Source organism: Anomaloglossus baeobatrachus, chromosome 8, assembly GCF_048569485.1.
Source record: "Anomaloglossus baeobatrachus isolate aAnoBae1 chromosome 8, aAnoBae1.hap1, whole genome shotgun sequence".
In the NCBI taxonomy this organism is placed as follows: domain Eukaryota; kingdom Metazoa; phylum Chordata; class Amphibia; order Anura; family Aromobatidae; genus Anomaloglossus; species Anomaloglossus baeobatrachus.
In genome coordinates, this window is record NC_134360.1 from 17,556,988 (window position 1) to 17,584,931 (window position 27,944).

The 27,944-nt window shown below is 44.0% G+C and overlaps 1 protein-coding gene and 1 long non-coding RNA gene across 3 annotated transcripts in view; one reads left to right on the forward strand and one right to left on the reverse strand.

The window, feature by feature from the left end:
* The window catches only part of LOC142249621 (uncharacterized), a 97,781-nt gene that overhangs the window by 13,596 nt on the left and 56,241 nt on the right, over positions 1–27,944 (forward strand). For both annotated transcript variants that reach the window (XR_012725083.1, XR_012725084.1), the window contains exon 2: positions 26,067–26,248. This is a non-coding gene — a long non-coding RNA (uncharacterized LOC142249621). The remainder of the gene's footprint in view (positions 1–26,066; positions 26,249–27,944) is intronic.
* LOC142249619 (ficolin-1-B-like) lies at positions 11,787–26,250 on the reverse strand. Its single transcript, XM_075321354.1, has 9 exons — positions 26,086–26,250; positions 22,307–22,420; positions 22,176–22,220; positions 19,742–19,777; positions 17,819–17,857; positions 16,207–16,334; positions 14,682–14,811; positions 14,466–14,600; positions 11,787–12,772 (listed from the first exon to the last, which is right to left on the reverse strand). The coding sequence occupies exons 1-9, from the start codon at positions 26,159–26,161 to the stop codon at positions 12,525–12,527; spliced, it is 951 nt and encodes a 316-aa protein (XP_075177469.1). The 5' UTR covers positions 26,162–26,250; the 3' UTR covers positions 11,787–12,524.

Below are 27,944 nucleotides of genomic sequence, written 5' to 3' on the forward strand. Positions count from 1 at the left end.
ACAGTGTTGTACCTGCCGTACAACACTATCAGGTGAGTGTGCACCTCACACGGCACATAATTCTGTGCTTTAAGATCCCACACAGGAGCGCCCTCTTTTTTTATTCATGGTTTCATTTAAAAGTACAGTGCGTCCGACAAAAAACAAACCCTTATATTGCAAGATTGACTTAAAAATAAAAAGGTTACGGCTCTCGGAAGACGGGGAACAAAAAACAAAACGGAAAAATCGCTTGGGGGTGAAGGGGTTAAGAAAAATGGCGCCCGGAGGTGGCACATGCGCAAATAAGATCTCGGTTCGTCATTGAGCCGATAGCTCAATCTGCCACGAAGCAACTCCGGGTGACATATCTTTGAAGCCCACACCGCTGACAGTTTCTGGATGTTCCTACCTCGCAGCAAGCTTCTAGGACACCCGCCGCAGCATCGCCCTGCTCAACCACCACCCTGGCCTATGACCCAGCTCCACCACCGCTGACGCTCCCCTCCCCAGTAAGACATCACCTGATTATAAGACGGACCCCATGTTTTTTTTTTTTACTCTAAATTTGGGGTGCGTCTTATAATCCAATGCATCTTATAAACTGAAAAATACCCGCGATACAGAGAAGCCAAATTAAGTGAGCGGCGATCTAGCGGGGTACGACTGTATACACAGGGAGAGTTCCCCTCTGGCTACAAGACCTTGTGTACAAAGGAAGGTCCTGGCCACTGTGTCTGCAGGTGCCATACAGGAAGAGGAGGCCGGGAGTCCAAAAGATGGTGGATGAGTAAGGCTCTGTGTGCTTTATATTTAGGCCTACCAGGATGTTTAGGCACAGGATATATACAGTGCCTACAAGTAGTATTCAACCCCCTGCAGAATTAGCAGGTTTACACATTTGGAATTAACTTGGCATTGTGACATTTGGACTGTAGATCAGCCTGGAAGTGTGAAATGCACTGCAGCAAAAAAGAATGTTATTTCTTTTTTTATTTTTTTTTTAAATTGTGAAAAGTTTATTCAGATGGTCATTTATTATTCAACCCCTCAAACCACAAGAATTCTGTTTGGTTCCCCTAAAGTATTAAGAAGTATTTCAGGCATAAAGAACAATGAGCTTCACATGTTTGGATTAATTATCTCTTTTTCCAGCCTTTTCTGACTAATTAAGACCCTCCCCAAACTTGTGAACAGCACTCATACTTGGTCAACATGGGAAAGACAAAGGAGCATTCCAAGGCCATCAGAGACAAGATCGTGGAGGGTCACAAGGCTGGCAAGGGGTACAAAACCCTTTCCAAGGAGTTGGGCCTACCTGTCTCCACTGTTGGGAGCATCATCCAGAAGTGGAAGGCTTATGGAACTACTGTTAGCCTTCCATGGCCTGGACAGCTTTTGAAAGTTTCCACCCGTGCCGAGGCCAGGCTTGTCCGAAGAGTCAAGGCTAACCCAAGGACAACAAGGAAGGAGCTCCGGGAAGATCTCATGGCAGTGGGGGACATTGGTTTCAGTCAATACCATAAGTAACGTACTCCACCGCAATGGTCTCCGTTCCAGACGAGCTCGTAAGGTACCTTTACTTTCAAAGCGTCATGTCAAGGCTCGTCTACAGTTTGCTCATGATCACTTGGAGGACTCTGAGACAGACTGGTTCAAGGTTCTCTGGTCTGATGAGACCAAGATCGAGATCTTTGGTGCCAACCACACACGTGACGTTTGGAGACTGGATGGCACTGCATACGACCCCAAGAATACCATCCCTACAGTCAAGCATGGTGGTGGCAGCATCATGCTGTGGGGCTGTTTCTCAGCCAAGGGGCCTGGCCATCTGGTCCGCATCCATGGGAAGATGGATAGCACGGCCTACCTGGAGATTTTGGCCAAGAACCTCCGCTCCTCCATCAAGGATCTTAAGATGGGTCGTCATTTCATCTTCCAACAAGACAACGACCTAAAGCACACAGCCAAGAAAACCAAGGCCTGGTTCAAGAGGGAAAAAATCAAGGTGTTGCAGTGGCCTAGTCAGTCTCCTGACCTTAACCCAATTGAAAACTTTTGGAAGGAGCTCAAGATTGAAGTCCACATGAGACACCCAAAGAACCTAGATAACTTGGAGAAGATCTGCATGGAGGAGTGGGCCGAGAACTCCAGAGACCTGTGCCGGCCTGATCAGGTCTTATAAAAGACGATTATTAGCTGTAATTGCAAACAAGGGTTATTCCACAAAATATTAAACCTAGGGGTTGAATAATAATTGACCCACACTTTTATGTTGAAAATTTATTAAAATTTAACTGAGCAACATAACTTGTTGGTTTGTAAGATTTATGCATCTGTTAATAAATCCTGCTCTTGTTTGAAGTTTGCAGGCTCTAACTTATTTGCATCTTATCAAACCTGCTAAATCTGCAGGGGGTTGAATACTTCTTGTAGGACTGTACCTACAGTGCCTTGCGAAAGTATTTGGCCCCCTTACATTTTTCAACCTTTTCCCACATTTCAGACTTCAAACATAAAGATAAAAATGTTAATGTTCTGGTGAAGAATCAACAACAAGTGGACACAATTGTGAAGTTGAACAAAATTTATTGCTTATTTTAAACTTTTTAAAAAAATAAATAACTGAAAATTGTGGCGTGCAATATTATTCATCCCCTTTAAGTTACTACTTTGCAGCGCCCCCTTTTGCTGCGATTACAGCACAAGTCTCTTTGGGTATGTGTCTATCAGTTTTGCACATGGAGAGGCTGAAATTTTGGCCCGTTCTTCCTTTGTAAACAGCTGGAGCTGAGTGAGGTTGGATGGAGGCGTTTGTGAACAGCAGTTTTCAGCTCTTTCCACAGATTCTCGATTGGATTCAGGTCTGGACTGTGACTTGGCCATTCTAACACCTGGATACGTTTATTTGTGAACCATTCCATTGTAGATTGTGCTTTATGTTTGGGATCATTGTCTTGTTGGAAGACAAATCTCCGTCCCAGTCTCAGGTCTTTTGCAGACTCCAACAGATTTTCTTCAAGAATGGTCCTGTATTTGGCTCCATCCATCTTCCCATCAATTGTAGCGATCTTCCCTGTCCCTGCTGAAGAAAAGAAGGCCCAAACCATGATGCTGCCCCCACCATGTTTGACAGTGGGGATGGTGTGTTCAGGGTGATGAGCTGTGTTGCTTTTACGCCAAACATATCGTTTGGCATTGTGCCCAAAAAGTTTGATTTTGGTTTCATCTGACCGGAGCACCTTCCTCCACATGTTTGGTGTCTCCCAGGTGGCTTGTGGCAAACTTTAAACAACACTTTTTATGGATATCTTTGAGAAATGGCTTTCTTCTTGCCACTCTTCCATAAAGGCCAGATTTGTGTATTGCATGACTGTTGTCCTATGGACAGACTCTCCCACCTCAGCTGTAGATCTCTGCAGTTCATCCAGAGGGATCATGGGCCTCTTGGCTGCATCTCTGATCAGTCTTCTCCTTGTTTGAGATGGCAGTTTGGATGGACGGCCGGGTCTTGCTAGATTTGCAGTGGTATGATACTCCTTCCATTTCAATATGATCGCTTGCACAGCGTTCCTTTGGATGTTTCAAGTTTTAGAAATCTTTTTGTAACCAAATCCGGCTTTAAACGTCTCCACAACAGTATCACGGACCTGCCTGTTGTGTTCCTTGGTCTTCATGATGCTCTCTGTGCTTTAAACAGAACACTGAGACTATCACAGAGCAGGGGCATTTATACGGAGACTTGATTACACACAGGGGATTATATTTATCATCATCAGTCATTTAGGACAACATTGGATCATTCAGAGATCCTCAATGATCTTCTGGAGGGAGTTTGCTGCCCTGAAAGTAAAGGGGATGAATAATATTGCACGCCCCAATTTTTAGTTTAGTATTTTCTACAAAAGTTTAAAATAACCAATAAATTTCATTCAACTTCACAAGTGTGTTCCACTTGTTGTTGATTCTTCACCAGAACATTAACAGTTTTATCTTTTAGTTTGAAGCCTGAAATGTGGGAAAAGGTTGAAAAATTCAAGGGGGCTGAATACTTTCACAAGGCACTGTATCTGACATAGGGACCCATTATAAAAATTATATACACATGCCGACATATTAGCTAGATGGAGGCTGAAGGACAGTCTTTCTCCGCCTGGTTAAAGGGGACCTATAGAAACGTGAGACTATACGGTACCTGTGAGCTTTTCTTGGCATAAAATTGCATAATATGAGGGCTTTCCTAAAAATTCTGAGACCAGAGAACAAGTCCAGTAGATGCAAAAGATAGAAAAAAGCCATCATGAAGCTTATTCAATGAGGTTCGGGGGCAGATGTAAGATGGCGCTCGCTAATTCACCACACGTATACCCCATAGCATCGGAGACACTTATTCAGTAAGTGCTTTGTCATTTTATACACCATGATTCTAATTTTATTTTTTATCATTTGTATATTTATCATAATTTTACTAATATATGTGTACCATTAATGATTAAGATAAACACAGAACTAAAGAGAATTTTTTTATTTTGTGCAAAATTCCGAGGTTTTTTTTAATGAATTTGTTGCAAAAAAAGGTCATAATAAAAAAAAAAAAGAAAATTCACTAAAAAATTGCAGAATGATGACTCGGGCTCCAAGTTTCCACTTGTTGTTCTACCAGTCATTTCTTGAGGATTTTTTTGAGGACACCACCACCTAGTGTCAAAATCTGTAAGAACAGTTGCTTGAAAACTAAAAAAAAAAATGACCACAATGGCCCCCAAGCATTTAGGGTATGCGCACACAGTGCTTTGGTGTTTGTTTTTTTTTTTAAAAATCTGCATCAAAATCTGCATGCCTATTTTGAAACCAGCAAAGTCTACGACATTTCTGAAGTGTTGAGCGAATGTTGCTTTTTTTTTCCCTTGCAGATTTTGGTGCTGAAAAAATCTGCAGTGTGTCATTTGTTGGCCATTTTTTAGCCCTTCCATCCATTGACGTTACAAAAAAAAAAATTAAAAAAATGCATCAAAACCACATCCAAACCTCATGCGTTTTTTGGTGTGTTTTTCAGCCAGAAGATGCTGATTTGATGCAAAAAAAATTGGCACCAAATCTGCAGCGTGTGCACATACCCTAAGACTGGCCTTTCCTCCTCCTGTTTTTATGAGACTGTGCAGAAATACGCACCAGAAAATGCATCCGGTTTTCGTCCGGTTTTGGTGCGTTTTTTCTGTGCGTTTTTTAGTGAAATCAATGGCTGGAAGGGCAAAAAAACGAACCTACAGTTGACATGCTGCAGATCACTTCAGTTTTGCGCAAAAAATAAAAAAAATTGCTTTATTTTTGGGTTTAATGTACTTTATCTGATAGGCCTTGCTATACCTTCTTGGGATCATTGGTTGGCCAATTTCGGGATTGTCTAGTTCTGAACCTTATACATTGACCAGGTAATGTGTAAGCTTTGATCTAGATTAAGTGTGTACGTAGTAATGGATCTAACTTTGAGTTTAATTATCTTAAATTATAAAAGGTCAGATTGGCAGCACACTGGCTCAGTGGTTAGCACTGTTGATTTGCAGCACTGAGGTCCTGGGTTCAAACCCCACCAAGGACATCTGCAAGGAGTTTGTATGTCCTTCCTGTGCTTGTGTGGGTTTCCTGCCAAAGCCATACTGATACATTGTGAGCTCCAATGGGGATAGTGATGATCATGTCCGTAAAGCGCTATGGAATTAATGATGCCATGTAAGGAAGGCTAAGTTCACACAGGGCATCTTTTGGTGTGTTTTTGACATCACAAAGATGCACCAAAATGCATGCATTTCCTTCCTCCAGCAAAGTCTATGAGACTTCCATTTTGCTCTCCACAATGGGCATCTTTTGTTAACTGCATCTTGGCTGCGGTTTAGAAGATGCACCCAAGCTGCTGCATCTCAATTATTTTTGCGTTTTTGCAGCGTTTTGGAGCCCTTCCAGTCAATAGATTTGACTTAAAAATGCATTGGGCAAAACGCGGTGCGTTTTTGGTGCATTTTTGATGCACCCAAGATGCAGTGAAGATGCAATGTGTGAATATAGCCTAAAGAAATTAGGGTGGTGATGTTGTAGTTTTACTATCATTTTTGGCATGCAGGCATTTGCCATAATAGCTCCTGATCACAGAGAAGGGCCTAATATTTGCTTCTAGATAGGTTCTTACCAATTACACATAGGGTGGTGCTGATTAGGTCTGGATCCCCATTTTCAGGGCTTTTTAGTGGCCTCATGGTCTTCTCATGTCACTCTTTTCTACCGTAAGAAGACTTCTTTCAGTGCTGTCCACAACTATACTCATTCATATCTCTTGGGTGCGTTGGCCTGTAGATCCTTGTCTGGCCCTTTGTACCCACTGGTAGCATATTTACCACTTACGATTTCCTTTCTGACATGAATTTCCTCTTCACACTCAGGCATCAGCTTCCAGACTGCCTCTGTTGTAGCTACTCCTCGCTTCTTGTGAGTGGCTAATCTTTGGCTTCTGGTGCCACGAATAACCCTCTTTCTTTTCCTCTTGTGTGCCAATCCTTCTATATCTCTTTGTAATGGCGGTGGACTGACTGAAACTCAGACATAGTGTTTTTCATGCTGTTTAATGGTCCTTTTTAAAGCCCTTAGGCTATGTGCGCACTTTGCATTTTTACCTGTGTTTCCGCAGCCTTTTGAACTGCAGCGTTTTAATGTCAAAAGGCATGCGTTTTGATTTTCAAGCAAAGTCTATGGGAAATAAGGATTTCTTGTGCACACTTTGCTGTTAAAAACGCAGCGTTTAATTTGCATATTTTTAGGCAAAAACTCAGCGTTTAAAGAAGCAGCATGTCAATTGTTTTTGCCATTTGAGCAGCGTTTTGCTAACATTGAAGTCAATGAGAATTTGCAAAATGCAATCAACATCAAAATTCTAGCGTTTTACATGCTCTTTTGATGCAGAAAACATGCGTTTTGGACCAATTTTTGGCAAAATATTAATGGCATGATATGTCCCTTTACACACACATAGTCCGACAAAGTGCGCACATAGCCAAAGAGTGAAGGCTACTCCCGCCTACTTTCTAGCTATAACGCAGACTGTTGTGTCTTTCAGCACTGCTTCTCATTTGGTCAGATTGCTTCCCTTTGACCCAAGCCCAATGGCAATAATTTGGTGTATTAACTCTTTAAAGGGAATGTTCAGATTTTTGTTATGAAATCTGAAGACAGCAAAAAATAGGGTCTAAAACAGAGATTTCAGCAGTGTTAGGGGTACTTCTCACATAACGAGATCGCTAGCGAGATCGCTGCTGAGTCACGTTTTTTGTGACGCACCAGTGACCTCATTAGCGATCTCGCTGTGTGTGACACTGATCAGCGATCTGGCCCCTGCTGTGAGATCGCTGCTCGTTACACACAGTGCTGGTTCATTTTTTGAATGTTGCTCCAGGGATGGGATTCAAATTTTTAACAACAGGTTATCTGTAAACCCCGCCCATTTGAAAACCACACCCATTCTGTAGCCACACTCATTTTGTTAGCCGCACCCATTTTCACGCACTTTCCTCAACCAAAAAATACAAGTAATTTAATGTATAATCTCTTTCCCCTTCTTCCCCTCCTATACCATCACTCTCCTGTCCAGCACCAGTTGTTCCAGTCACTGTCACTCTTATTGTATTAAACGTTTTTTCTACAGTTTTTAAAAATTATTACTAAGAGAGCCCTGCTGAAATTGGAACGGACGATCTTCCCCATACAGATCCCATCCCATGTGGTCTCTTGCCCCCTGCAGATCCCATCCCATGTGGTCTCTCCCTCCCCTGCAGATCCCATCCCATTATGGCCTCTTTCCCCTGCAGATCCCACCCCATTATGGCCCCTTTCCCCCTGCAGATCCCATCCCATTATGGCCCCTTTCCCCCTGCAGATCCCATCCCATTATGGCCCTTTTCCCCCTGCAGATCTCATCCCATTATGGCCCCTTTCCCCCTGCAGATCTCATCCCATTATGGCCCCTTTCCCCCTGCAGATCTCATCCCATTATGGCCCCTTTCCCCCTGCAGATCCCATCCCATTATGGCCCCTTTCTCCATGCAGATCCCATCCCATTATGGCCCCTTTCCCCTGTAGATCCCATCACATTATGGCCTCTTTCCCCTGCAGATCCCATCCCATTATGGCCCCTTTTCCCCTGCAAATCCCATCCCATTATGGCCCCTTTCCCCCTGCAGATCCCATCCCATTATGGCCCCTTTCTCCATGCAAATACTATCCTTTTATGGCCTCCTCTCCCCATATAGCCACATATAGCTCCCCTCTTATGTGGCCTCCTTTCCCCATATAGCCACATATAGCTCCCCTCTTATGTGGCCCCCTCTCCCATTATAGCCACATATAGCTCCCCTCTTATGTGGCCCCTCTCCCCATATAGCCACATATAGCTCCCCTCTTATGCGGCCCCTCTCCCCATACAGCCACTTATAGCTCCCCTCTTATGCGGCCCCTCTCCCCATATAGCCACATATAGCTCCCCTCTTATATGGCCCCTCTCCCCATATAGCCACATATAGCTCCCCTCCCCTCTTATGCGGCCCCTCTCCCCATATAGCGCTCCCCTCTTCCCATTATAGCGCTCCCCTCTTATGCGGCCCCTCTCCCCATATAGCGCTCTCCTCTTATGCGGCCCCTCTCCCCATATAGCGCTCCCCTCTTTCCATATAGCGCTCCCCTCTTATGCGGCCCCTCTCCCTGCATCTTCGGCTGACTGAGCGCTTACCTGCAGTGGCGGCCTCTCCTGTGTCTCCCGTCCTCCTCCGCGGCTCTCTGGACGCTGACAGACGGCAGCAGGAGGAGCTCCCTCCTCACACTGCCGTGACCTCTGTGCAGCGTCAGCTCGTCGCTGCACGCTAGGTCAGGGAGCCGACAGGCTCCACTGAACCAGGAAGTGCGGCGCGGAGGTACGGGCATTAATTTGTGCTAGTGTCTTAAAGAGACACTAACACAAGTGAATACAGGGAACCGGATCGCCTGAGCTGTTTCTTGCCGGTTCTGGGAACCGGCTGCTATTTTAACAACCGGTTCTCCAGAAACGGACAGAACCGGCTGAATCCTACCCCTGCGTTGCTCTACCGCTGTGAAGCACACATCGCTGTGTTTGACAGCGAGAGAGCAACGATCTGAATGTGCAGGGAGCCGGCGTCTGGCAGTCTGCGGTAAGCTGTAACCAAGGTAAATATCGGGTAACCAAGCGAAGCCCTTTGCTTGGTTACCCGATATTTACCTTGGTTACTAGCATCCGCCGCTCTCACACTGTCAGTGCTGGCTCCCTGCACAAATTAGCCGGAGTACACATCGGGCAAATAAGCAAAGCGGTTTGCTTATTAACCTGATGTGTACTCTGCTTACGAGTGCATGGAGCCAGTGCTAAGCGGTGTGCGCTGGTAACCAAGGTAAATATCAGGTAACCAAGTGCTTGGTTACCCGATATTTACCTTAGTTACCAAGCGCAGCATCGCTTCCACGCGTCGCTGGGGGCTGGTCACTGGTCGCTGGTGAGATCTGCCTGATTGACAGCTCACCAGCGACCATGTAGCGACGCACCAGCGATCCTGACCAGGTCAGATCGCTAGTGGGATCGCTGGAGCGTCGCTAAAGTGTGACGGTACCCTTACTTGACTCTGTGCTGTTGGTTACTTACAATGAAGGCTTTATCACAAGGAGATAATCACTGATTAGACTAAAGCACTTGTTAAGGCTATGTGCGCACGCTGCGTTTTTTGACACTGCGTTTTTGTGCGTTTTTTGCCACAAAAAACGCATAAACGCACCCGCGTCAAAAAAAGTGGCAAAAACCGCATGCGTTTTTACCGCGTTTTGGTGCGTTTTTCCTGCGTTTTGCTGCGTTTTTACTCACTGCGTTTTTATTCGTTTTTTTATCAGTGAACAATGCCATTAAAGATTGTTGAAAAGAAAAAAAAGGTCTGATGTCATTTCCTTCTTCAGTATGTTCTTCATTCTCCACTAGTGTATGTAGGGGAGCAGACAGCTGCAGAACTACAAGGCTCAGCATGCTCCATCCAGGACTGTATGCTGGAGGGAGAGGCAGGGGGAGCAGAACTACAAGGCTCAGCATCCTCCATCCAGGACTGTATGCAGGAGTTTTTTGCCCCCAAAAAATGACATGGGCTTCGCCATATTTTTGTATGCTAGTTAGGTACAGCAGGCAGGTACAGACTGCCCCCAACCCCCAGCTGCCTATTTGTACCTGGCTGGGAACCAAAAATATAGGGAAGCCCTTTTTTTTAACTATTTCATGAATTTCATGAAATAATTAAAAAAAAATGACGTAGGCTTTGCCCAATTTTTGAGTCCAGCCAGGTACAACTAGGCAGCTGGGGATTGGAATCTGCAGTGCACGGTGCCCAAGCTTTCTGGGCACCCCCTCTGCGAATTGCAGTCTGCAGCCACCCCAGAAAATGGCACTTTCATAGAAGCGTCATCTTCTGGAGCTGTATCCAACTCTTCCAGCTGCCCTGATGCTGGGTGTCTCGCTGTGTAATAATGGGGTTAGGGCTAGCTGTGTATTATCAGCTGGCCCTAAGCCCGAAATTCATGATGTCACGCCAATATTAGACATGGCCACCATGTATTTCTAGTAAAGATAAAAAAAAACACAACACACAGAAAAATGTTTGTATTAGAAATAAAACACAACACAATTAGTGACTCCATCTTTATTGAACTAAAGAATCCTGGGTCAAGGGTCCCACGCTGTCCAATCCAGATCCAATCTCATCTGATTGGTTTGCTGGAAGGCAAAGCGATCAGATGATGTCAGGTTCAAGGACGTGAATCACATGACACATCAGCTGATTGTATAAAAGCCGTTTATACAATTAGCTGATGCATAAGTGCAAAAAAACCCAACTACTCACTTCTGTGCAGACTCCCGTCCGATCACTGCAGGACCCGGCGGTAATCAGCTGATGAAGTCACCTGACCGCATCAGCTGATCACCACTGGACTTATATAATCAGCTGATGCCGTCAGGTACCGCATCAGCTGATCACCGGCAGGTCCTGCAGCCATCGGACGTGTCCTGGGAGTTTGCAGACAGGTGAGTATGAGATTTTTTTTTTTTCTACTGTTCACTTTTGATTTTGCAGCTGCTTCCACCTCCCGTCCGGACATGGCGCCGCATGGGAGGTGGAAGCAGTGGTGGCGGTAACTGGAGGATTCACGCTTCTGTGTTTACCAACACAAGGAATCCTCTTCCTGTACACGTCACTGTACTACCCACCCTTTGCGTTTATAGCTGCGTTTTTAGTCATAAAAACACACTAAAATGCAGCTATATTTGCAATTTGCGTTTTTCATTGCGTTTTTGAACATCTCATTGAACTCAATGGGTGGAAAATGCAGTGAAAAATGCAAAAATAATTGACATGCTGCGTTTTTGTGGGCACCACAAAAACGCAGCTAAAAAAACCCGCTGTGTACAGACATCAAAAATGAAAACTTAGACTTTGCTGGTGAAGCAAAGTCATTCAGTTTTCTGAACAAAAACGCACCCGAAAAACGTGCAAACACGCCGCAAAAAACGCACTGTGCGCACATAGCCTAAACCTACCATTCCCTCTCCTGTGATAAGCAGCTCACTGTCAATAGACAATGTATACAGAGAGCTGTGGTGTGGGCGAGATTAGCTCACTGAGCTCTGCTACATCTAAACACTGTCAAAACCGCTGCACCCAGTAAACTGAGTGATACAATTCATTTGGAAACATTTAATTTAGAATTTTATACAATGCACATGAAGCTACATAGATAAATGTGCCATATAAAAGATCATTTCTTGAACTGCAGGTACATCATAAAGAAAAGCAAAAATGTTTTGCATGATAATCACTTCCATAGTTTGCAAATGTCAATTAAATGTATCAGTAATTGGCTGCACATTGACAAGACAATCTCTTTTATTTATATATATATATATATATATATATGTATGTATGTAGACTGAAAATCAGTGGTGGTCCGAGACTATGGACGGACTGATATTATATATTTTTGATTGTCAATGGTTGATTCAATAAGACTATTTTTAACCGTAAAGTGATCCTGACAGCTGATGCATGCTGCTCAATCCATAGGCGGCATGTTTCAGGCACTGGATATGCGAATGTAGGCAGAAACCTGTCACTTCAGGTCAGCGGGAGGGGAGAGGCCGCGGGGAACGAGTCCGCGCTGTAGAGTAGTCAGACATTTGGAGTATGGTTATTCTCTGGAAACGATGCAGCGTTTCGGAGTCACACAACTGCCTGAGTTGATAAAGCCAGAGCCTGATACATGATGTCAGCGGGAGGGGAGAAGCTGCCGACAAACAAGTCTCCGCTGTAGGGTAGTTGGACTTTTAGAGTATGGTTTTCTCTGGAACGATGCAGCTTTTCAGAGTCGCATACCTCGCTGATACAGCCAGTGCCCGATACATGATTCCCGTGAACTGGGCAGCGTGTAAAAAAGTTTATTTTAACTTAAAAATAGCAGAAATTTTAAACAGGTCTGAACTTCATTTCAGTTATTTTATAGGAATAGTGCTGCCCATTTCCACTTTCCCAATTCACTCCATCGGCGTAGCTGGTGTGCTTCCCTCTGAGATACTGTGCATTCAGATTGGAATTATGGCATCCTCCGTACCACCAAGCGCCTTTAAACTGTAATGCACAACTTTCTGGATAATCATCATTGTCTCTGTCTTTGGTTGAGAAGGGGCGGTTATTGTGATAAGTGAGAGAGTCGCCTGTATAGAACATAGAAAAAGAGTATAAACTAAGTCACTTCCATTATACTTAGGTACTTGACTCGCGCTCAACTACCCGTTACAAGTACTGAGCACCCGAGCACGGTATGTGCTCGCTCATCACTAGTTACGAGTACCGAGCATGGTAGTGCCCATTCATCACTAGTTACGAGTACCGAGCACCCAAGCCTGGTAGTGCCCGCTCATCACTAGTTAGGAGTACTGAGCACCCGAGCATGGTAGTGCCCGCTCATCACTAGTTACCAGTACAGAGCACCCGAGCATGATAGTGACCACTCATCACTAGTTACGAGTACAGAGCACCCGAGCATGATAGTGACCACTCATCACTAGTTACGAGTACTGAGCACCCGAGCATGATAGTGACCACTCATCACTAGTTACGAGTACTGAGCACCCGAGCATGGTAGTGACCACTCATCACTAGTTACCAGTACTGAGCACCTGAGCATGGTAGTGCCCGCTCATCACTAGTTACGAGTACTGAGCACCCGAGCATGATAGTGACCACTCATCACTAGTTACGAGTACTGAGCACCCGAGCATGGTAGTGCACGCTCATCACTAGTTTCGAGTACTGAGCACCCGAGCATGGTAGTGCTCGCTCATTACTAGTTATGAGTATCGGGCATGGTAGTACTCGCTCGTCACTAATGACAACTTATTAAGGGTATGTGCGCATGTCTGCATTCTATTCCGCAGCCTTTAAGGCTAGTTTCACACTTGCGTTGGACGGGATCCGTAGCATTGCGTTGTGTGACGCATGCAACGGATGCAATGCATATAGTGGCACAACGCATGCTACAGATCGTACAAAATAACGCAATCCGTTGTAGTTTTTTTTCCGTGACTTTACACATCTGAGCATGCGCAGTTGTGTAAAGACAGCTGCGTTAACGGAATCCGCCACCATAGGCGTCCATTATAAAAACAACAGACGCCTAATGGATTCCTGCAGGTTGCGTTTTTTTGACACTCCGCCAAGCGCAGAAAAACGCTACATGCAGCGTTCCATCCGCCCGACGCAGCGTCAAAATAACGACGCTGCGTCGTCCAGCGGATGCAACGCAGACACTTGCGTTACAGTGCGTCGTCCATACAACTCTATGGAGAATAGCGCAGTCCGTTAATGGACTGCGCTATTCTCCATAGTGACGGAATGCGCTGAACGCAAAGTGTGAAACTAGCCTAAGTCACTGCATGTGCGTATCAAAACGCAGCCGAAAAACTGCATTTTTAATGCACTGTGAATGCAGAATTCATGTGTTCTGGATGCTTGCTCTGCCACAGACAGAGTGGGAAAAGCATCCAGAACGCACAAAAGAAGTGACATGTTGCTTTTTAGAACGCGGCGTTTTGGCAGCATCAAAATCGCTGCGTTCTAAAACGCAACGTGCTGATGGATTATGCACGATGTAGGACGTATGCTTTTGCGCTGCGGTGCAATACGCAGTGTAAAAGCATGGAAAAAGCAGGCATGCGTACACAGCCTAAAGGTAGTCTGGGTCAGAGTGCCAGTACCAGCTGACCTGTTACATCATTCAGAATAATGATCTGCAAACTATAGCAAAAGCTCAGTTTCTAGCATGCGCTAACAGCCTGCCTGCTTTAGTAACTTTGGAAATTGAGTCCCATGATAGAACATTATTTCAATTAACAAAAAATACATTACCTGTGCTACCTCCAGTGAAAGCGCCAATTTGAAGCTTATAATTGTCACCTTCTCCAGACACAGCAAAGGAAGCATAAGATGCAGAACTGATAGTATTTTCAAAATCTGTCAAATCAATTCGCAATTCATGGGTTCCTAAAAGGTTAAACATGTACAAAGTCATGAAGTTAAGGAGAAAGATTTCTGATAGAGAACTGTAGGGGATGGAATAATTACCTGAAGAGGTGAGGCGGTGAATATTATCATTCCCCAGCCAGAACTCACTTAACTGACTACCAAACCCTTGCTTGTAGTCATTCCACTCTCTGAAAAAATTCACGCTGCCATCATAACGCCTCTGAAAAATCTATCAAGAAGGGCAATTTAGTATACAGTTTAGGGTGGAGCTCGAGACCCCCCTTTGACTTCCTTTAGGCTATGTACCCATGGGACTATGTACCCATGGATTTTGCCACGGAAAACCTGCGGATTTATCTGGATTTTCTAGATAAATCCGCAGGTTTTAGCAAGTACAGACACTCCCCATGTTATCCTATGGGACATGGGGAGTGTCTGTGTCCATGCTGCGGTATGTGCGGCTGTAGAATATCCTGCGGATGTCCCGCAGCCGCACGTAACTGCATGTGCAATATTCCTGCGGAAATACCTGCGGAATTCCCACCTCTCCACTATGGAGACACAGGGCGGGACTTCAGCAGGTAAGTCGCACGAATGTCCGCAGGTTTACCGCAGATATTTCGCTGGAATCCCGCAGCAGCTCCCCGGAATCCACAGCTATCCATAGCTGCGGGATTCCAGCGAAATATCTGCGGAAACCTGCGGACCTACCTGCGGATATATAAGCAGGTACATAGTCCCGTGGGTACAAAGCCTTATACTCTGTAAATGAGTTAATCCCATCCACGCACCCGAATATGGCAGTGCTCGTTCATCTCTAGTTACGAGTGCTGAGCACCCGAGCATGATAGTGCTCGCTCATCACTAGTTACGAGTACAGAGCACTGGAGCATGGTAGTACCTGCTCATCACTAGTTACGAGTATTAAGCACCCGAGCATGGTAGTGCTCGCTCATCACTAGTTACGAGTACTGAACACCCAAGCATGGTAGTGCCCGCTCATCACTAGTTACGAGTACTGAGCACCCGAGCATGGTAGTGCTCGCTCATCACTAGTTACGAGTACTGAACACCCAAGCATGGTAGTGCTCGCTCATCACTAGTTACGAGTACTGAACACCCAAGCATGGTAGTGCCCGCTCATCACTAGTTACGAGTACTGAGCACCCGAGCATGGTAGTGCCCGCTCATCACTAGTTATGAGTACTAAGCACCCGAGCATGGTAGTGCCCGCTCATCACTAGTTATGAGTACTCAGCACCCGAGCATGGTAGTGCCCGCTCATCACTAGTTACGAGTACTGAGCACCCGAGCATGGTAGTGCCCGCTCATCACTAGTTACGAGTACTGAGCACCCGAGCATGGTAGTGCCCGCTCATCACTAGTTACGAGTACTGAGCACCCAAGCATGGTAGTGCCCGCTCATCACTAGAGACGAGTACTGAGCACCCAAGCATGGTAGTGCTCGCTCATCACTGGTTACGCGTACCAAACTCCTGAGCATGGTAGTGCTCACTCATCACTAGTTATGAGTACCAAGCACCCGAGCATGGTAGTGCTTGTTCATCACTAGTTAAATGTACCAAGCACCCGAGCATGTTTGTGCCCACTCATCACTACTTACAATCCATCCTCCTCCATCTGTGTCCATGTCACATAGGACTGTAAGGGGATTCTCTCCATCTGGAAATATTTTGTACCATCCACTGAGGAAATTCCCTTGTTGCCGCAATTCCTTGCAGTTTCGAGAAGCTGGAAGAAATGAAAATTTTTCTCGTGTACAAGTGGAAATAAAATATGACTAAATATTTTTACTTTTAAGTATGGCTGAGGAATCACGAAAATTCTGTGCTGATTTCTTAACTAAGCCCTGCCGCAGCAGGGTTTTTTTTTTGTGCTTTTGTACTTCTCCTACCAGGGCTGCCTAAAGCGGGCTTTACACGCAACGACATCGCTAACGAGATGTCTTTGGGGTCACGGAATTCGTGACGGACATCTGGCCTCATTAGCGACGTCGTTGCGTGTGAAACGCACGAACGACTGTTAACGATCAAAATTACTCACCATATCGTTGATCGTTGTCCAGTTGTTCCTATCCTGATTATCGTTGCTGTTGCAGGACGCAAGTTGTTTGTCGTTCCTGCGGCAGCACACATTGCTACGTGTGACACCGCAGAAACGAGGAACATCACCGTACCTTGCGGCCGCCTGCAATGAGGAAGGAAGGAGGTGGGCGGGATGTTCAGCCCACTCATCACCGCCCCTCCGCTTCTATTGGGTGGCCGCTTAGTGACGCTGAACGAACCTCCCCCTTAGAAAGGAGGCGGTTCACCGGCCACAACGACGTCGCTAGGCAGGTAAGTACGTGTGACGGGTGTAAGCGATGTTGTGCGCCACTGGCAGCGATTTGCCCGTGACGCACAACCGACAGGGGCAGGTACGCTCGCTACCGATGTCGCTGTGTGTAAAGCCCGCTTTAGGCTATGTGTGCACGCTGATTATTTCTGCACCAAACTTGTATTTCTTGGCAGAAAAAAAGCACGTTTTTGACACGCCTTTGTGAGGCATTTACGGTGAGTGTTTGATGCTTTTGTTCCATGCATTTCTATGTATTCTGGGGTGGAAAAACGCTTGAAAAACGCTGAAAGGCTTGACATGCTGCAGAGTTATTTCTGCACCAAATCTGCAAGGGAAGAAAAAGTAACGTGCACAAAACTTCAGGATTCTTTTCTGGCAGAAGGATTTGCTTACAGTTTTTTGACAACTGCAATAAAAAAATGCAAAAATGAACCCCATAAAAATGCACTGTGTGCATATACCCTTTCCTGCTTCTGCTCACTGGGTTCTTGTGCTTTGCTAGAAGAAGTTATGCTTACCATTGGCTCAGTGAAGACTGCCTATGGCTGGGAGCTGACCTACCAATAATTTTGACATTGGGAAGGGCAAAATGTTTGTCTCCTGCGGTAACTGACCTCTTGTAGTTCATCTGCACACCACACTACTGAGCCCAACATGTCTTTACAAAGCTATCATACGAGTTTCATTGAACCATCTGTAAATACCATCATTTGGGAAAATGCATTTTAAACACATTGAACCAAAAGAAAAAAAAGTATATTGTAATTAAATGTAATGTCCTGAATTCCAAAGCACTAGGTGTCTTCATTTTTCAAGAGAGGAAACCTATAGAACATGATTTTATATCATCCAAATGCAGTATATATTGTAGGACCCACCATACACTGGACTTGAGACGCCCGCTTCCCCCTTTTCTCCTAGAAGAAAAAGAAATAATAAAATTATTATTATTTATTATTATTATAGCACCATTTATTCCATGTCAATTTACAAGTTAAAGCAGGTATACGTACAACAATCATTAACAGTACAAAACAGACTGGTATAGGAGGAGAGAGGACCCTGCCCGTTACGGCTCACAGTCTACAGGGAATGGGTGATGGTACAATAGATGAGGACAGAGCTGGTTGCGCAGTGGTGTGCTGGACTGAGGGTTATTGTAGGTTGTAGGCTTATTGGAAGAGGTGGGTCTTGAGGTTCCTCTTAAAGCTTTCCACGGTAGGTGAGAGTCTGATATGCTGAGGTAGAGCGTTCCAGAGTATGGGGGAGGCACGGGAGAAATCTTATACGCGATTGTGGGAAGAGGAGATAAGAGAGGAGTAGAGAAGGAGATCTTGTGAGGATCTGAGGTTGCGTGCAGGTAGGTACCGGGAGACTAGGCCACAGATGTAAGGAGGAGACAGGTTGTGCATGGCTTTGTATGTCATGGTTAAAGGGAACCTGTCATCAGAAATTGTGCTTTAAACCTAAACATTTCCCCCTCTGCAGCTCCTGGGCTGCATTCTAGCAAGGTCCCTGTACTTTTTGTGGCCCCTTTTAAACCAAATTAAATACTTTATAAACTTGTACATTTTGTAAATCGTCCATGGGGGCGGGCTCTCTGGTGACCGTTGCTGTTCCTCCAGCAGATTTACGCCGTCCCCCCAACGCTGAATTTCATATCTCAGGACGCCGCCCCTGGGCGCCTGTGGTCCCGCGCATGCGCTGTGCGACTGTAGCGGGACTGTGCACTGTGTGCACGTGTGACCGCTGGTGACGTTTTGCGCAGGCACGAGGTTATGGGCGGCGCTGTGAGTGTCATCAGCAAGTGCCGCCCATAACCTCGTGACCGCACTTTCCCCTCTTCTTCCAGCGTTCTGCGCAAGCGCTTGCTGGCCAGATGACCCGACGTCACCTCTTTCCCATCTTGCCCTGCTGCAGGTAAGATGGGAAGGAGGTGACGTCGGGTCATTTGGCCGGCGAGCGCTTGCGCAGAATGCTGGAGGCAGTGGGGGAAAGCGCGGGCACTTGCGTTGCAATCACAGCGCCGCCCATAATCTCGTGCTTGTGACACACGTCACCAGGATCCTGGCGTGGGCGGCACCTCGGGCGCAGTGGGTGGCGTCCTGATGGATGAAATGGAACGTGGGGGGACGGCGTCAATGTGCTGGAGGAACAGCAACGGACGCAAGAGAGTCCGCCCCCATGGACGATTTACAAAATTTACATAGCAAAAGGTACAAGTTTATAAAGTATTTAATTTGGTTTAAAAGGGGCCACAAAAAGTACAGGAGCCCAGGAGCTGCAGAGGGGGACACTTTTAGGTTTAAAGCAAAATTTCTGATGTCAGGTTCCCTTTAATGTTTTGAACTGGAGTCGTTGGGTGATGGGAAGCCAGTGAAGGGATTGGCAGAGTGGCGAGGCTGGGGAAAAGAGAGAGGAGAGGTGGATTAAGCGGGCTGCAGAGTTTAGGTTAGATTAGAGAGGTGCAAGAGTATTATGAATGGAACATCAGGCGATGGTGGAAAATAAAAAAAGAAAAGAAAATCTTGATGACAAATCGAGCAACAGAACACAAGAGAGGATTAAACAGGTGAAAAGGTAAAGGGGCAGTCACTACGGCAAGCAGATTCCAGCACTCAGTTTTAGTGTCTGTTTGCAATGAAAACCGTAACCTCACTGTTTTTAACTTCCCCTTTGCACCAATGTCTATGGATTTACCACAATATTCAACTGATAGCGATTTTACTAAATCATTTACTTGAACAGCAGACTCCATATGAAGATGTTCTCTAGAAATCAACCTGTGCTGTTCGTCTTACCTTTTTGTCCTGTTAATCCAGCAGAGCCTGCAGGTCCTATTATAATAATAGAAATAAGAAAGCAATGAATACCGGTACACATTCATTATTACTAGTATTAGATATGGATTGATCAAGGGATATATTGATTTCCTCTCTTTTTTTTTTTTTTTGTAGTCTATAATAACCCGGGTATTGTGAAATTTTATCCATTTTGGGATAATGCAGATACTGGCAACTGTTAGGGTACCTTCACACTTTAGCGATGCAGCAGCGATCCGACCAGCGATCTGACCTGGTCAGGATCGCTGCTGCATCGCTACATGGTCGCTGGTGAGCTGTCAAACAGACAAATCTCACCAGTGACCAGCCAGCAGCGACGTGCAAGCGACGCTGCGCTTGCACGGAGCCGGCGTCTGGAAGCTGCGGACACTGGTAACTAAGGTAAACATCGGGTATGGTTACCCGATGTTTACATTAGTTACCAGCGCACACCGCTTAGCTTAGTGTGTGCAGGGAGCAGGGAGCCGGCACTGGCAGCGTGAGAGCTGCGGAGGCTGGTAACGAAGGTAAATATCGGGTAACCACCTTGGTTACCTGATGTTTACCTTGGTTACAGCTTACAGCAGCTGTCAGACGCCGGCTCCTGTTCCCTTCACATTCAGGATTGTTGCTCTCTCGCTGTCACACACAGCGATGTGTGCTTATCAGCGGGAGAGCAACAATAAAAAAACGAACCAGCACTGTGTGTAACGAGCAGCGATCTCACAGCAGGGGCCAGATCTCTGCTCAGTGTCACACACAGCGAGATCGCTAATGAGGTCACAAAAACCGTGACTCAGCAGTGATCTCAGTAGCGATCTCGCTGTGTGTGAAGCACCCCTTAGTGCATGTGATAAAGGGAAGATTACATAACTTCAAGTAAATAGTGCCTCTGTTGTATCAACAGCTGCAAATCAGCAAGGACAGCTATAATGAAACTTTCCTGCAGTCATGAAGAATTATTGCACAATCTTAGGTGCTCTTGTGGATTCATTTTTGTAATGAAAACATTCAATTAGAAGATTAGTAATTAAGCAACCCTGTAACTCAATCTTAAAGAAAAGAAAACTGTTGGACAAATGCTTCTAAAATTTATCATAAAGGGTTAAAGAAGATTTAGCAAGAATGCACTTGGGTTTGGTAGGTAAATAAAAATGTCTAGAACTTGCTCAATGCACCCTAGGGAAGAAGTAAAGATAAGATCATCAGTATAACTGAAATCGCAACAAGGGTATGGAAAGGTCACAGAAGAAGCAGCAGACTATAATAGTAATTACAAAAATATTCAGACATACATATACACACACATTTATATATCTATATCTATACATATTTAGGTATAGATAACATTTAATAACGAGTAAGCACTACTATGCTCGGTACTCTTAATGTGCAGTTGGTTCCTCAGATGAGTGCAACTCAAGCACCCGAGTATAATAGAAGTCAATGAGGGACTGGAGCATTTTTCTGGAAGATTTCCCACAAAATACATGAGTTCCCCATTGATTTCCAGTATACTGGAGTCACGCCCATCCAATGTCACATGAGGAACCGGGGCTCCTAGGCTGTCCCTCAAGCTACTAGGTGGCCCTATGCAATCCCTAACCTCAGGGATACTCCTGATGGTGGAGAAGACTGAGTCTCCTTCCCGGCCAGTCCTGATCTCCAGGCCAGTTTCCCCTTCTCCCCAATGAAGGACGGGACATTATTGTGATGAAACCCATAAATAAAGACAGGGGAAAACCAAAACTGTCAAACAGTACGCACACAAAGGTAAAGACAATAAGAGATTCAAGAGAAAAAAAAAAGCAGAAGGGAAACTGCAAAACAACAGGGATAAACTCCACACACAACCACATCAAGCAATGAACATAACTTTCACCGATAAGTCTGGGACACAAAACCTCACAGACCAACATAGAATAAACTATAGCTGGCATGGGTGGAAGGTTTCAACCAGCATAAATAGGAGGGAAGCAGATATGATAAGCCTCTTCACAACATGACCAAAGGAGCAAGAAAACCAGCAGAGTTAACTCTTAACAGCCTGCCTATGTATCAGCACACAGCAGTCGATGCCCGAGACTGCCTGTGTTGATTCCAGACACCAGAGAAATAATCAAGAGGAGTGTCAGAATCTGTAATTTGAACAGCACCCAACGTGGAGACGTTTGTGCAAAACTCTATGTAATATCCGAGCATGCAACTGCTCGCAACGAGTAATGAGCACTCTAGCATGGTAGTGCTCCTTCATCACTAATAATAGTCCTTTTAAAGAACACGTGTCAGAAAATGCTTGCAAAATATCATTGGGAATAAATATATATATATATATTAGAGATTGCCTTTTTGCTATATTTATAATTTAGGGATTGCCATTACTAGAAAAAAAAAAAATTATTTGAATGCAAACCTGGTTGTCCGGGCGGTCCGGCTTTTCCGGGGTCTCCTTTTGATCCTGAAAAAAACAGCAATTGTCTATCACCAGCTATGTATCTTGAATGCAACTGTCTTAGAACAAAATAACAGCCCACACTTATTCACCTTTTTCTGCTGATGGACCAGTGTCACCTTTTGGTCCTGATGGTCCAGGCAGACCCGGGCATCCTCGGAGGATAGTCAATTTATCAGTTTCTCCAATTGCCACATATTTTACTTCTGTAGACAAAATAATAAAGAATGGAGATGATTTATATTACATTTGCCATAATTTGTAAAATGTTCCAACAAAGCATTTTCCTTCAGCTAGAGATACACTAAGAATTTATCTGTTGAGTTTTGTTTCTTGAGCAAAAAACGCACCCTCTGGCCAAAAAACACACCTCTGGCAGAAAAAAAGCATAACAAAATGCATGCATTTTTGTCGCGTTTTCGGTGCGTTTTTACACCTGTATTTTTGCCCATGCGTTTCTTCACTATATGCAATGGAAAAACGCAGAAAAGAAGTGACATGCTGCTTCTTTTTTCTGCACCCAAAACTGCAGGCTAGAAAGAAGCAAAGTGCGCACAGCCTTTTGGATTTCTCATAGAATTTACTAGGGAAAGTTATACATGCAATTTAGGATCACAAACTGCACCCAAAACTGTACCAAAAAAGCAGTGTGTGCACAGGGCCTTATAGTCCAAATCATAAATGTTACTTCCATCTCACACAGAATTAACTCCGTCCGTCTCTGACCACAGTAGGCAGGGCTATAGAATCAGTATACGGCTTAGGTACTTTGGATCCATGATGTAATGGAGGCGCATAGCTCAATTGCTTCATCAGATTCTGTATCTCTATTTCCAGTGGTCAGAGCTGAATGGAGTTTTTCCCAGCTGGACATAATACTTTATGGAGCAAGATTTGCAAAGGATTTAAGGCTATGTGCGCACTTTGCGTCGAGGTAATTGCGGTTCTAAACGCATCCTCTGGCAGAAATGGTTTTTGCCATAGTTGCTTTTAACCACAGAAATGCGATAAATGCGCGTGCGTATTTACCGCGTTTTAGCCGCATTTTTAGTGCTTTCTACATGCGTTTTCATTGCATAAAGACAGATGCGTTTTGAACATAAAGACACTGCTAAATAAGGTTTAAACAAACCCTATTAAAAAAGGAACAAAAAAGAAAACAAATATAATTATTTAAATCATAATGAAAATAGTTATATTTAATATAATTATAGCGGTTTTATACTAATTATGGCTAAAATAACAAATTAATATTTTTCATTAATTTAATTGTCGGACTATGTGTGTGTGACATATCATTCCATTATTTTGATGTCATAAACGCATGCATTTATGTAGTCCAAAACGCATTTTTCCTGCAGCTAAAAAGCAGGTAAAACGCTGGAATTTTGATGTTGCTTGCTTTTTGCAACTTCTCATTGACTTCAATGTTAGCAAAACGCAGCCCAAATGGCAGAAACAATTGACATGCTGCTTCTTTGAACACTGAGTTTTTGCTCAAAAATATGCAAATTAAATGCTGCGTTTTGAACAGCAAAGTGCGCACAAGAAATCCCCATTTCCCATAGACTTTGCTTGAAAATCAAAACGCATGCATTTTGGCATGAAAACGCTGTAATTCAAAACGGACCTAAAAAGCACATGAAAAGCAGGTAAAAATGCAAAGTACGCACATAGCCTAAAAGTGATTTTCACTATGATCAATGGAAGAAAGAAAATAGCTACTATTTAAAAATAATACAAAGAAATTCCAACATGTTGTCTTGTGACTTTCCAAGAAGGATATAGACTACTATAGTCATAAAAGTGGTCAGAACTTCACATTAACTGGAATGAGATTTTTAAGGAAACTTTGTCACCACAGCATGACTGTTCAAACCAAGTACAAGCGCTTGGTGCTCCATGGTGTGGAGAAGCATTATTAGGCTGTATGTGCATGTACTTGCTGAAATTTCTGCAGCGATTTGTCAGCACATGTGCGCTTCAAATCGCTGAGAAACAGTGTGTAATGGATGCAGTGTTTCAGCAGAATAAATCCCGATTTCATGCGCTCGGATGCTGCCTCACCCATAGACAGAGTGGGAGCTGCATTCAAAGCGCAGAAAAGAAGTGACATGCTGCATTTTTGAACGCACCGATTTGGATCAAAATTTCAGCATCCAAATCACTGCGTTCAAAAAAGCATTGTGCGCAAGGATTATGCACAACCTTCATAGATTGGGCAGGGGACGCAGGACACATGCATTTACGCTGCAGTGCTAGACGCAGCGTAAATGCATGCAGTACGCTCACAAGCAGACATGTCCTTTAAAGGTTTTCCCTCTATCCTTGCCTTCCCCTCCTTGATTGACAGCTCTGGCTATTTAGAACCAGAGAAGGGCAGAGATTGGTGGAAAACGTGGAAGGTGTATTTAAGTGGTTGCAATGAATGACTGTGCTTGGTTTGAACATAGCTTCTCATAATTAAGCCAGATCAGATACCCACACTTTGCACTGACGAGGGGCAATCACCCCCAAAACACTGTGTCTGCAAATTGGGATTCTGATCTGGCATATATCCTAGGTCATATGAAAAGGCTTGTTAAAAGGCCAATTTTGACTTTCCAACATGTGGCGCTAGAGTTTGTCTCCTTTCCTGGAGAGACAATTTGGTTTGAACAGCCATTTTGTGCTGATGGACTCCTATTAACGACTCTTACAGGAGTGATAGTCAGGTGTCCACATACTGTACTTTCCACCACTAAAGATCTACAATTCTGCAGATTTCTCAGTATAGGATTAATAGCTCAGAATATATCCCTATTTCCTCACAAGGATGTTGGTCTTCACCGTTTGTGCGCTTGGTTCTGTCTTCCAATATGTGACAACGACTTAAAGTGTTGGAAGAGACAGTAAGCACAAATAGAGTCTTATCCTAAAACACTGTCAGCAGAGGTGCTGTAAGGGTAGACTTAGGTGTGGTTGTCAGAGGCACAACCACTGTAATGGCGTAAATACAGCTGCAGCAAAACTCACGTGGAGATACAACTCAAATTTGGAGAGAACAGGACAAATCATATAGCTATACATTTATATGATTTGTCCTGAGGAAGAATGATTTGTTCTTTCTACATAGATCCTCTTTTCTACGGCAGCGCGGTCTATTAACCCTTCTCTCTCCAAATTTGAACTGCAATATTTGACAATGGGACATAAACAGCAGCTGAAGACACAACTGCGTTTTTAAGGCAACAAGCCTCTCAAAACGTAAATGCAATTTGTAACAGGTGGGCATATTGGGCAAAATGCTTGATGGTTTCTATATAATGGGCAGATGTACTTGATGGTTTGTCTTTTAACTGGCACAATTTTTAAAAAATAATGTCTGGATGAGCACTGCCATTAAACGACTGCCGGTTGCCTACATTCAGCTGATCAGCGGTTGTTCAATAGCCTGCATAGACATGAAGATCACACTTTTAAGCGTATGGAGCGATCATTAATCCAATCGTCTTGGGAACTTAAAACATTATCTTATCTTCTACCTTTTACAATGTTAAAAATGGACAGCACAGGATTACACAGTGATGGCATCCCAGTGCTGTCTGAAATTCTTACATACCCATAGCTCTTGCACGGTGGAGCTCAATACGTACAGATTTATACTGCTAAATTCATATTCGGTCCTTTAGTTGTGTCTGTCAGCAGGTTTTGTTGGGACGAGCCTGCCCAGACCACAGTTTGAGAGCTTTTCTATTTTGAAACATTAGGCAAATGTGATATCAGATGATATTAAAAAAAAAAATACAAAGTAAATATAACTTATATATGTATATTGTTTTAAATAGGTAGTACATAATGCTATTTTGTAAGTCCATTAGGGGTTGCTCACCTGGACATGAGTTTTCAGCGCTTCTAATACAGGAGACCAGGCAGAGCACGGAAACCACAGACGTCCACATCCTCATCACTCACCGTCTGACCTTCAGATCCCTACAGAGATGGGTTTTTGATTGCCGTTGCTTAGACAAACATCCGTGTGTGTCCTCTCACATGTAAGTCTCCTAATGATCTTAAAGTGCAGTGAATGTTGCACAATTTATGATTTGTTGAGCTTATTCGATTGGACATAACAGTAATCCCTATCTAAATATCTGGAATATCCAGTGTGTTGCAATTTTGCCTTGCAGTAACTTGATTAAAGTGAATGTAGCATCAAAAAATGTTTACAGACATTAAAATCACTGTCCTTGGCAAGCAGGGCTGTGGAGTCAGAGTCGGTGTTCATTTTGGTGGAGTCGGTATAAAATGGACCGACTCCTAAAATATATAATACATTGGGTACAGTAGTTCAATGCAAAATGTGCTGAATATATTTTCATAGTAATTTGAGAAAGTTATGAAATGTCCTATAAATGTCTGTTCTATTCCTGATCTAAGGCCACATTCACACACAGCGTTTTTGCTGCATTTTTTGAGGATATGTTTGTCAGCTGGAAAAGCAGATCAGCTTTTTAAAAAACCGCATCACCTGAAAGGTTTTTGAGCTCATAGATAATGTTTTCAATATCAAAAGCATATTAGATAAATGCCACACAAACTGACATGAGCCTAAAAATGGATCCTCACAAAACGATGTGTCTGAATGTCCTATCTTGAAACCCATTGCCTTTGCTGGGATGCCCAGAGTCACTGCATTTCACTGAATTATTTTGCCGTCAATGTTCGATATATTTGTGAGAACAAAGAAATTGTTACCAAGACACTGGCAGTAAAAGATACTAAAGCTCATCACACCAACCAGTTTCTCCAGGCCTTAGTGGAAAAAGTTCTGCAAGATTATGAACTCAAAAAAGAACAGGTTCTTTCTATTGTAACGGACAATGCTTCAAACATGATAAGTACAATTAAACTGATGAAAGAGTAATGAACAACAGCTAGAAGAAAATTTAGGATTCAGTATGTTTGAGATGGAAGGCCACAGTGCTGTTCATGTAACTGAGGAACAAACAGATATTACAACAGAAGAACAGCAAAATGATACTTTAGGATTAGATGATCTTGTTGAAGCTGCTTCAAAACACTTTCATATTCATCACATGCGCTGTGTTGTGCACACGCTCTAGCTGGCAATAAGAGATAGTCTGCAAGAGGGATATTCTGGAAATCTGATTGGAAAAGTGAGGAAATTGGTTATTGCCGCCACAACCTCTAAAATTTATTCCATCTTGAAGAGACGTGCTAGGAAAGAGGCAATTGTTGATCAAGCCACTCGGTGGGGCAGCACTTATTTAATGATTGAGCGATTGCTTGAATTAAAATAATTTCTTATAGATATGGTGAACCTTCAGGTAGCCCTAAATGAAGGTCAATGGACACAGGTGGCTGAATTGTAGGAATTGCTTAATCACCCATTTACCGTGACTAAAAAATTACAAACTGAGGATTTAACTCCTAGCATTTTCATAAGGGAGTGGAAGAACTTACTATTTTGCCTGTTCCAAAGAGGAGGTTTAATTGCAGATGCCATCTCTGCTTCACTGAAACAGAGAGAGGCACAGCTATTGGAAAATAAAGTACTTCTGGCAGCTGTTTATGTGGACACAAGTCATCGTATACTGCTTGATGATCAAGAGCTTACTAAAGGAAAAGAAGCTCTGACTGAGGTAGCAGTTAGGATGAGCGGCTACAGGACTGCCAGGCAGAAGAGGACTTAGGTCCTGACAGTGCTACTGCTGCCATATCTTCATC